The sequence below is a fragment of the Leptinotarsa decemlineata genome, unplaced genomic scaffold (assembly GCF_025532065.1).
Source record: "Leptinotarsa decemlineata unplaced genomic scaffold, Ldec_3_MD MMD2_tig00026299_RagTag_RagTag, whole genome shotgun sequence".
NCBI lineage: Eukaryota > Metazoa > Arthropoda > Insecta > Coleoptera > Chrysomelidae > Leptinotarsa > Leptinotarsa decemlineata.
The window spans coordinates 12,421,444-12,434,063 of NW_027412676.1; the positions used below are offsets into that span (position 1 = coordinate 12,421,444).

The window sequence follows — 12,620 nt, forward strand, 5'->3', positions numbered from 1 at the left end:
TTGTATCGAGTCCTGCGTTACACATCTATCGATGAACACGTTCTCTTCATATCCAGCGACTCCTCTCTTCGACCCTCTCTGCTCATATATCCGTTCGAACACTCGGTCAACTGCGGTGAGTATTCGTGTGTATAAGATGCTTGTAAACAACTCATAACACAAATTCAAGCATGTTATCGGTCTGTCATTCTTAGGAATTTACAAATCTCTTATTATTATTATTATTATTTTCTGAATATTGATATAGTCAGCGAATCACCCAAATTGATACGGGGAAATGAAACAACTGTTTTGATAAAAAACACTGTATATTTATTTTCCATCATCAACTTAATCTATACATATTGCAAACTAAACGGGGGCTCATTATTCCTTGGAGTTGTCTATCATTAAAACAGTAACACTTACTTCAGAACTTCTTTGAGGAAGTTATTAATGAACAACAATCACATTTATTTCAATCACAATCATTTTTAACCAACATCGATGTCTAGGTCATCAAGTAACCGAACTCAAAAATAACACTTTTCAGTTCTATGTTCAACTCACTTTTGATTAAATTTCAGCTGGACGTGTTCTATCTATGACGGGGAGCTAGAGGACTATATCCTTAGCCATATTTGGAAGTAGACTGGGAATAGCGGTATCAACCTCAGGAAGATGGTGTCAGCAATTCTTGTCACTTGGGTAGACGCTGAAACAATGGAGAGTAAACTTCAAATAATGTCTTTATGAAGGTACTAATTATTAAAGTAATATCGTTTTCATCCGGGGTTTCTGATGGAATTATTCTATTGAGTTGTTCCGAAACGAAGGAAATGATAAATTATCATCAAGAGTTCATAGCAAAATCTCTTCGACAAATTTTTACACTGGTCATGACATTCAACTGACTGAAATCATATCATCTTTGAAATAAATGTAACATTGAAGATATTCATAATCAAATCTATTCCAGTTTTCCAGGAATCTATGAAATATTTTGGAAACTCGTTACTCATTTCTCCGGCTCAGTTCAACTCTTTTGGGAATAATATTGTTATGAATTACCTAGGCTAATAAGTGGAATACATTTCCAAAATATAGAGTTCCAAAAGTTATTCATTTAAGCGAAGGCCTGTGCGTGAACTTTCTTTACATTACCTATCAACAATAGGTAAATATTTGACATACAGATACAAATGATGCTATCTTCTCTTTTTTATATGAAATTTACTCTGATTTGAATGCTGGTAAAGTAGCCGTCGCAAGTTTTTCCGATAATTAAAAGGCGTTTGATTGCGTCAATCATAAAATTTTATCAAAGAAACTTCATGAATATGGATGTAGAGGTGTAATAATAATAATTTAATAATAATAATATTTATTTCACTCGTTGAACAGTATGAAATTATTACAATAAACATTTACATACACTAACAAGGAAGACGTCCAAGTATAACTAAAAACAAATATATATAGAAATATAAAACAACAAAACAACATTTTTTTTTTATCGATAGTAACTATTGAAACTCGTCAACGGTGTAGCAGTTTCTTTCAATGAGATATTTTTTCAATTGTCTTTTGAATAAGCAGATGTTCATTGAGTCCTTAATAGAAACATCTAGCTTGTTATATAATTTGGGTCCAAGGTATAGATGACTCTTCTGATAGAGGGAAGTTCGGTGAGGATTCGCTATCAACAACCCCCTAGCTCTAGTTGCGTGTGGGTGGTCTTGCTGGTTTGCGCAAAATTTTTCTTTATTTTCAGAAACGAAGAGACACATCTCGTGTATATACAGACCAGCAACTGTGAGTATTTCAAGCTCTTTAAATGAGCTTCTACATGAGTGTCGCCATCCCAAACTAGCAATTATTCTGATCGCGCGCTTTGTGAAATGAAAACGCGTTCAGCAGAGGAGCTCATACCCCAATTCAAGATCCCATAGCGCAAGTGACAGCTAATAGTTGCATAATACAGATTTACGAGAACCTCTCTTCCACAATGATTCGACATAAATCTCAGTGCATAACAGTTCTTTCGTAGTTTATCACATAGTGAGTCTATATGAGGACCCCAATTGAGCTTATGATCTAGAGTTAGCCCTAGCATTTTTGTTTCTGGTTTAGATGTCACCTCTAGTTGGCTATCTTCATATATTTCAAGAGTTTCTGTGGTGTTCTGCAATGAGAATTTGACTAATGCTGTTTTGCTGATATTTAGTGCTGAATGATTTTTATCAGTCCATTCCATTATTTTCTCATATATGGATTCTGTTGTTTCTGCAAGTGCTAATGTATTACAATCAGTTACCAGAACATTTGTATCGTCTGCATATGCAACTATATGTTCCTTTGAAAGACTATTTAGGTATTGTATCAAGTCGTTCGCATAAATAAGAAAAAGCAGTGGTCAGAGTATAGACCCCTGAGGAACTCCTTGCTTGCAGGTCAAGGACTGACTGTGAACACCTTGAATTATCACTGTTTGTAACCTGTTCTCTAGATAGGACCTCATCCAATCTTGGGCAACTCCACGAACCCCATAGCGATGCATTTTCTGGATTAGTACATAATGATCCACACAGTCGAATGCTCTAGGAAAATCGATGAACAAACCACAAATTTGTAGTTTGTTATTCAAGACTGTTACTATGTGTTCTATGAAATCATACAAATCTGTTTCCGTGCTTTTATTTTGCAAGAAACCATGCCGGTTTGTTGAAAGTAATTCATTTTTGATAAGAAACGATAGTAACTGATTTTCAATATTAATTTCGTTTAATTTGGATATACTGGAGAGAAGACTTACCCTTTTATAGTTCTCATAGCTATTTGAGTCTCTTTTTTAAAGATTGGGGTAACGATTGAAACTTTTAATTTCTCAGGGAACATTCCTCGTTCCGTAGACAGATTTATCAGATAGGTCAGAGGGTAGACTATTTCTTCCATACGTTTTTTCAGAAGATTGTTTGAGACCTGATCATATCCGCTGGCATTAGAATTCTTTATTTCATTTATTGAATCAAAAACCTCGTATTCCTTGATTGGGTGGAGAAATATGGAGTTTGGGCAGAATGTGACTATATTTTCCATAAAATTTAGGTCACATTCTCTTTGTTCTTCCGCTTTCGTGAAATGAGCATTAAAATTTTTAGCCATGTCAATACATGACACCTTATGTTCTCCACTAAAAATGGAAATATCTTTGAGCTTATAGTTTTTTTTCTGAATATTATTTATAGTTTGCCACATGTTTTTTGAATTATTGTGAGAACTATTTATCTTATGCTCAATGCATCTTTGATTATTCTGCTTTAATTTATCCCTGTATGTTATAGTTACTTGGCGACATATATCCTTGAAATATTCGTTTACTCTCGCGCATTCTGAATATAGAGAAACCATGTTCTTGAGGTTATAGAGTTCGGGGGTAAGGGAGTTAGAGTTGACTTTCTTTGTTTTTTTGTCTGTTTGAGTGGAAACGATACCTCAATGTAATATTGAAGGATTTCATGAAATCTATTATATGCTTCGTTAGGACATGTTTCCTTGTAAACATTCTGCCAGTTCTCGTTTCCCAGTAGTATTTTAAAATCTGAGATATTCTTCTCTGAGAAACTTGAATAATAAGAACTTGGAACTTTGGAGTTATTGGTGGTATTTTTTGTTGGGAATTCAATTATTTGTCCATAGTGATCTGATAAATGAAAATCCTCGATCTTCACCTCGTAATCTGCCATTTGGATATGAGAAAATCATCAATGTACGTGCTCAAGTAGGCTGTCACTCGAGTTGGTTCATATATTGTACACATTATGTTGTACGCGGCTATTACATCCTCTAGCTGGTTCCTATTTCAGCCACTTTTAAAAAAATTGATATTAAAATCCCCTCCTATAATAACTTTCTCATTATCCCTACAAATTAGTGTCAATAATCCTTCAAGTAAGTCTAAGAACAACTAGAAATCTCCCATTGGTGGTCTATACATACAGATAAAGGTAGTTTTATTTTGTTGTGATCTGATGCCGCAGCATTCAAGAACACCCTCGAGACATACGTTTTTTAAGTTTAGGACAGCAAATTCCAAGCTAGTTGCATCATTTTTTGGAATTGCTACACCGCCGTTTTTTGTTTCTGTTCCACAGAAACTAGTACATAAACTGAAATATTTCAGCTCACAACCAGTTGGTCATTATTTTGCCAATGTTCAGAAAAGAATAACAAGTCACAAAATGATTACCGTTCTGTTATCACATCTAACTGAACAATCTTATTTCCCAGACACTGAATGTTCTGATGGTAGACTACAAATTTATTATTTCTATTAGATACATGTTGTTCAGTACTTTTTGGGTCACAGAACTCGTCACACTTAGGTTTATTCAGTTCCTCAGAGATAACTGGGAATGTTGCAGGTAAAAAATTGCTATTTTTCCTACTAACTTCTAATCCATTACTAGCAAATATACCAGAAAGGGTTGAAGTGTTGTTCATCTCAGTATCAGAAGAGATTCCTGGTTCGTTTGAAATTTGATTGGGTTCTTCGTTCAAGTTGTTCGGGGTAAGTACTGCTTGATGTTGATTGGTTGATTTAGTAAAGTCTTATGGAACATTTACTTTTTCATCCATTTTGGTGAATTGATCAATTATATATTTAATGAGCGCCTTACTTAGGAAATACATTCCGGTTTTGTTCAGAACATCACTATTCCTGTAAAAGTTTGTCAATTCCAGGTGACTATTGCATACAAATAGTTTTATCGTCGATCTGTTTCTATGTAGCTTTTGTTTCAGGTTTAAATTATTTTCATACATTGATTTATTGCTATTTTATTTGTTATGGATGTATGGCTGAGTGATCACGATGATATTTACATTTTTTGCGATATCAGCAAACATTTTCAACGTTTCAATATTTGTATTCTTTAACCAGATAATTAATATGTCATTTTTCGTGAAGTTTTTTGTACTCACCATTGCAGTTTTGAGAATTTCATCTACTCCTGCATTAGTTTTTAGAAAATATTTTACCAAGAAGTGTTTTTGATTCTTGAGTCTCAAAACTAAATTTTTTCCATGGTAATTGGAGATGAACATTATTTTATTTTTATTTTTTATTTCATTATTATTATTATGTACTGTCACACAGTTTCAATTTTCCCTTCTTTCCATTGGCGTATAATATATTTTTTCTTTTCTTTGTTATCAATACTTACTTGCATTGCCATATGAACATCTCCGCCACTGGCTTGTTCCCTGGTCTGTGCAATTGTATTTGTGAATTTATGACTCACTTTAAGGTTTGTTTGAGTTTCCTCATCAGTAGTATTTGTTTGCTTTACTTTATCACGTACCTTTTTTGCAGTTCCTGTATTTCATCTTCCATTTCAATGATGGTTTTTGATGGAATTCCAATAGTGTATTCATTTCAGATTCGATTCCTACTGCTTGTTGTATGTAAAATTATTTTTCTTTCCTCAACTTTTAATATGCATGTTTTTCATTTCACCTTCGTCTTCAAGGTCACTAATTGTTTTCTCTGATATACTCGTCTGTTCCTCTAGTTCGTTAAACTTATCTTTATTACAACAGATGATTTTGTCATCTTCCACTATAGGAACCTTTTTCTTGACTTGAGTCAGTAAGGAACTTTTATGAAATACACTAGAGCATCATTTGCACACATAATGAATAAATGGCTTGGTTTTGCAGCACTTATAATTAATATTTAGGAAGCACTGTGACAATGTTGTACTAGCCATGTCGAACGATGAACATTGCTAACGAACACTTGGTTCGAATCGTACCTTTCAGAACGGAGTCAAATGGTTAGGACAACGGAACTCTTGGAGAACAGGCATTTGAATATGGTGTACCACAGGGTTCTGTGTTAGGCCCTATCCTATTTCTGCTATATATGAATGGCATCTTTGTGATTGACATATCTGGTAGTTTCACTCTATTCGCGCATGATACTACGATATTGTGGAATGAAGAAAATTCAGCGAAGCTGAATAAAATAATATCAGCTGACTTGAAGAAGGTGAAGACCGCATATCGCAAAGACCATTCACCATGCACCAATTGAATCTCGACTACGTTATGGAATACCTTTTTGGGGAGCATGCAACTCATCCCTTCTCTCGTCTGTATTGATATTACAGAAGAGGGCACTAAGATGTCTCTGTAAAGTCAAACCCAGAGAATCGTGCAAGAACACTTTTTATCCTAGAGATAGTTTTTTTTACTCATAATCATAAATTGAAGTTCAACTTTGCTTCAACTCCCTATGCTACTCGTAGTAGCAATTATGCCTTTAGACTTTCCATCCCAACTTCGAATTTGATCGAGGATTCAATCATTCACCATTAGAAATGAGATCTGCAAATCTAAGCAACATTCATTTCGAAAAGGAGGTGAAGAACCTACTTGTTGATAAACCCTATTATAGTTTGGAAAAGTATTTCAACAATAAATTAACAATTCATTCTTTGCATTATTACTTTATATATGGTGGTGTTTTATCTATACATTCTTAGAACTGTTTTTATATGTATACATTTTTGGAACTTTTTTTGTATCTACATATAATTTTTTTAGAACTTTTTTATGTCTACATTGTGTTTCTTGGACTTTGTCAATATCATGCAAATCTTCGGACAATAAAGTATGTTAAGACTCTAGTTATTTTTCCTTTCAGAAATCGCCAATGAAACTGTATTTCAGTCTAACAAAATTTTAATGACTCTTTCGAAATAACTTCTGACAGTCTCTTTTTTTATAACAACTATATGCTGAACAAATGAATATAAAAACAAGCAACAAATTGAATAATTAGAAAATTTGAATCCCCCCCCCCACTGCTAGGGAAACTATTTTTCCTCTAGACCCAATAAACCTCTGGTTGCCTGTGTTTGGCATTTAAAGTACATCTACGACACGTACTCTGCTATCGGAACCTGGGTAAGTTGAAGTTACGCGCCCCAACTTCCATGCATACCTCGGTAGAGTGTTATCAATTAGTATAACAACATCATTAACTTGGATAGATTTTTTAATTTTCTGCCGTCACTCCTGATTAAAAAAATAACACATCTGGAATCTAACCAAAAATACAATTCATTTATAGGTATATCCAATTCCGATTGTATTGAATGTGCCGGTCTGCTTGCCATAACAGCCGATTGCAGCTCTAATCTTGGAACCGACAAGAGTTTTAGAGGTGCCACACGTGTTTTTGGTGACACCAGTGACACATCTACTTCCCTAGATCCTCCAATTACCCGAAGAAAAGAAACTGCTGCAAACGCTTTCTCACTGCTTTCGCAGAAAGTGTGGAGTTCTATTTTTGAGGCATTTCGAATGAGTAAACTATAACATCATGGGATTGTGATATATTTAAGTTTGGGCAGTTCATTGAACCACTTTTTCTAGATTGTTGAATGGTTCTCATGCAATCTCTCATCCCAATCATTTCCAGAACGCCAGACCTCTTTAATTAAAATTTTTGACTCAATCGTAACTCTTGAAATCAGGCCGAGTGGATCATATATACTCATTATTGTGCGGAGAACAATTTTGTTGTCTGGTTTCTTTAAGAATTTTTGTCTATCAAATTCACCTTGAAGCAGAATTATTGGTCTTTATTTGCATCCCACTATAAATTAAGAACTCTGTGGAGCGAGGAATGATCATCTATCTGCTTAGTTCCAGATGAAGACTCTGATGTGAATACGTTCAGGGCTCTCGTGTTAGTCATCCAGTTTACCACATCGAATCTTCCAGATATCATCACCTTACAAATGGCTCGGACACTCTCGACAGCTTCTTCATCAGAATTCGTAGAATCCAAGTAATCATCCACATAAAACTTCCTTCTTATAGCTTCTCGTATACGTGGATCTGTCAAAAAGTTCTCAGCGTGGTGATTCTTAACACATTGGGCACATACTGGTGAACAGGTGGCTCCAAAGGTCATAACCATCATTTCATAGGTGTCAGGTTAGGTTATATTTCAAATCTCGGCACAAAAATCTTTATGAATTTATGTCTTCTTCACGTACTCTTATTTGATGAAACATCTCCTGCATGTCTCCACAAAATCCGAAACGTCGTTCTCTGAAAATCCACGTCAAAACTAACTATACAGATTACTGAAGGTTTCATCATGGAAAGTTCACAAAACCTCGACAAGGTATACAAGCCGATAGTGACAACCACACTAACATGTAGTTATTTCATATTGGAAGTTCGAAAATGTTCATTGTCTTCAAATTCGATTGATTGAAAACTTTTGTCCGATTTCTATTTCATTTGTTACGTATGGTTTCGGTTTAATTATTCATTCTCAAGTAAACACACATCCCTCAAGTTTACTTGAGAATGGTTTTACAAACCGAAACCGATCGTAACGAATAAAAAAAACTTAGTTGAAATTATACGAAAAATTTTTCTTCATCCTATATTCGAATAGTTCTAGGTGACGTCTGAGCAGGCTTGTATAGAACAGAACTAGTCAACCTCGATATTCTGAAAGATGGGTTCTTTGGAGGTGAGGCAGCCATACTGCATTTCATCAGGGTGGGATATGCCTAACTGCAGCTCTCTATCAGCTCTCTATCTACCGAATTCCGGGGGATTTTGCATCGATACGTTCTCTTTCTGTAATATTCTTTTACAGTATTTATCCTTTCGAAAAGCTGTGATGCTAACCTCACTTTATTTAGAAGAGGGGGATTTTCAATACTCCAACGATTTTTTAGGACTGACCGGTTCAAAAATAGTCGATCATATATATATATATATATATATATATATATATATATATATATATATATATATATATATATATATATATATGATCGACTATTTTTAATAATAAATGACCACCCTGTAGATTTCTATGGATTGAACAAAGCCTGCAAAAACTGTAACTAATTTTTTATCAAGTTTTTTACAAACTGTAGGTTTTCGGCTAAAATGAATGATCTGAAAGTGTCGAGTTTGTACATTCTATGCAGTTCTTGCTCAGCAATTAAACTGGAAATATTGTGCTTTAACATGGAACGCCATCACTTACCATTGGCTGAGATGAATAGAGCTGTAGAGCTTCTTCAAGGTGGCATGCGACAAAATGATGTAGCTCTTCGTTTGGGGGGTCTCCCAAAGTGTTATCAGTCGATTGTGGCGGCGTTTCCGTGAAACTGTCAGTCCAGCCGAACAACATCCAGGGCGAGGACGCGCTACAACTGCAGTTCAAGACCGATTTTTGGTCTTAACCGCAAGAAGACAACCGACAATTACAGCACCTGAGTTGGTTAACGTGTTGCAGCAGACGCACCAGGTAACCATTGGTCGTGATACTGTCAGAAATCGACTGCATGAATCAGATCTCTACAACAGAAGGCCACTTAGATGTCCACCTTTGTCGAGAGGCAATCACGGTAGAAGATTAGAGTGGTGTCAAGAACATCAAAACTGGGATGCAAATGATAGGGCCACAGTTTTGTTTACAGACGAATCCAGATTTGGATTTCATCCAGATTCTCGTCGAGTAAGACTGTGGAGACGACCTGGAAATAATGAACGTTTGAGACACGTCCAGGAAGTCCACACATACAGAGGTGGTACAGTAATGCTATGGGGCGGAATCATGATCGGCGGCAGAACCGATCTCGTTTTTCCAAATCGCTCCCTCACAGCTCGACAGTACCTCGACACCATTTTTCTACCTATCGTCCGTCCGTTTGCTGGTGCTGTTGGTGAAAACTTCCACCTAATGCACGATAATGCTCGTCCACATGTCGCGCGTCTAGTGACTGACTGACTCACCAACGAAGGAGTTGATGTATTGCCATGGCCAGCACAATCACCGGACCTGAATCCCATCGAGCATGTGTGGGACATGCTTCAACAAAGTATTACTCCGCATATGGGAAACATTCACTCAACGTTTCAATTGAGAGAGCTTTTAATCGCTGAATGGGCAAATGTTCCTCAACAAGACATTGACAATCTCATTTTATCGATGCACGATAGATGTAGGGCCGTAATAAACCAGCGTGGAGGCCATACTTTGTACTGATTCCAATTTTTTTTGTATTATGATTTTTTTTCGGGGTGCCAAAGAAGAGCCATATTTTTTTTAGTTTTGCTTATATGCGCACTCAGTATTTTTGACCATTTAATAAATTTTGTTGTAAGTTACATTCGTTTAATAATCACCCGTCAACTTTTTTTTCCCTGAAGCGATCTAAAAAAAAATATTGCCATTTTTAAAAATATCCCTAGACTTTTCCGATGTATATATATATATATATATATATATATATATATATATATATATATATATATATATATATATATATATATATATATATATATATATATATATATATATATATATATATATATATATATATATATATATATATTTATGTTTCGAAGATTGTCGCCAATGAAGACGAAAAGTTTCATGCAGGCATTAATAGGTAGCCTTGAGAACCTTATTGGAAGTAAACCTTCCCACCTTCTATCTATCGTATCATGTTTCGAAGATGCAAACAACTTTAAAAAAAAGCTAACTTTTCGCTCATGTATGGGCTGATGCTCAATCTCGATTGGACGTTTCTAAATGCGTTTCGCAATGCAGATGATGCCTGTCTTTACTTTTATGAAAAATTATACAGTGTATTTGATCGCTGCGTGCCAAAATTCTCGATAAACTCTAAAAATAATTATCCAGCCTACTTTGATGGTGCTTTGATAGAGAAAATTCGAACTAAAACAAAATTTTCGTGTGAATACGAAAGAAACGGCGAAATTCTCGCTTTTCACGAATTCAAACGTCAGAACGGCAGAAATCAAAGCAGCCATTAGAATAGCTTATAAAAAATTCATTCAGAAAACTGAGAGCGAGATTATCCATAGCCCCAATAAGTTTTGGTCATTCATTAACAAGTCAAAATATACGAATGGAATCGTAGATAAAATATTACATGAAGGCAAGCTACTCGATAATCCCTCAGATATTCTTGATGGTTTTGCAGATTTTTTCAGTGGTTCTTATATAGTGTCAACATCAAGTGACCATGCGAACAACAGTAGTGATATTATCAGCTTAGTAATCAAAAACTTTAGTATTGAAGATGTTTATCATACCCTAAAAAAAATAAAGCCTAAATTTACTGCGGGACCTGATCATATTCCAGCATTCATCATTAAAGATTGTGCCTCAGCTCTGGTTGAACCACTAACAACTCTAATTAATATATGCCTGAAAACATTAACTGTACCAGCAATATGGAAAATGTCGAAAGTCTGCCCAATTTTCAAGAAAAGAGATAAAAGTGAGATAAAAAATTACAGACAAATCTCTATCATATGCAAGTAAAGTGTTTGAGATGCTTCTTGAGAAGAAAATCTATTGTCTTGTCAGCAACATTATTAGCCTCAATATATAGCCCAAATATACAGTCACATCTTCTGTACCACAAGGATCAAATCTAGGACCCCTACTGTTCAATATTTTCATTAATGACATCGGAGCTGAGATTGATGTCAATTTCCCTCTATACGTAGATGATTTGAAACTCTATCACAATATAACATGTTCTGATGATTGCGAGCGTTTCGCCCTGAATTTGAATCGCATTGCTACATGGTGTCGGAAAAATAATCTCTCAACATATCCAAATGTATTGTAATGTCATACTAACTGAAAACCAACTTGAATTCACACAACTACGTCATAAACAATCAAGTTCTGGAGCGTCCTGACACACTCAATGATCTAGGTTTTACTTTTTTTTTATTCATCCCTCTCTTTCAATAAACATATTGACACTACTCTAACAGCAGCTTATCGCATGTAGAATTCTTAGTTAGAAATACAAAAGACTTCGAAAAAGCTCCAACATTGAAATTACTTTATTTCACTTTTATTCGATCTAGGCTGGAAAATGCATCTGTCGTGTGGAGTCCCTACTATCAGGTTCATATAAATCAACTAGAAGTCCTACAGAGGCGCTTCCTAAAATATATCCCTTTTAAATTTGAAGGAACGTATCCTACTGAAGGAATACCCTATTATGAATTGCTTGTAACTCACAATTTTTGTAGTCTCGAGGTAAGGCTTGAATATTATTCTTTTTTTTTTATTCAAGGTCATAAACAATATCATCACCTGCTCTCAACTGTTACATATGTTGAATTTTCGGGTTCGTAGACGATCTTCTAGAAATAGTGTCACTTTTTATATCAACACTCCGCGTGCAAATATAATTAAAAATTCTCCAATTTATACAATGTGCGATACCTCTAATTCTGTTAGTTATCTCCTAGATATATTCAACTGCCAGATTATACAAATCAAAAGACATTTCTTAGCTAACTGACAGTTCGGTTTTTAATATTTTTTTTCTACACCCGTACTCTAACAATACACTTATATGACCATAATCCGTTTCATAATGATATCCATTATGATACAGTTTTTTCATAACGATACAGATTATCAACCAATAGAAACCCATAATTTTTCAATCAAGAATCCTGTTCCTTTGTTTGTCCTAGATTCTAACCTAAGTAACTAATTGCTTTATTTGTCAAAATCAGTTTTCATATTACCTACC

The 12,620-nt window shown here is 35.0% G+C and overlaps 1 protein-coding gene across 1 annotated transcript in view; it reads right to left on the reverse strand.

The window, feature by feature from the left end:
• Window positions 1–289: 289 nt before the first annotated feature.
• The window catches only part of LOC111514591 (uncharacterized), a 192,333-nt gene continuing 180,002 nt past the window's right edge, over window positions 290–12,620 (reverse strand). Inside the window, exon 6 of the mRNA XM_074180612.1 lies at window positions 290–694. Within this exon, the coding sequence (XP_074036713.1) occupies window positions 603–694 (92 nt within the window). The 3' untranslated portion in view covers window positions 290–602. The remainder of the gene's footprint in view (window positions 695–12,620) is intronic.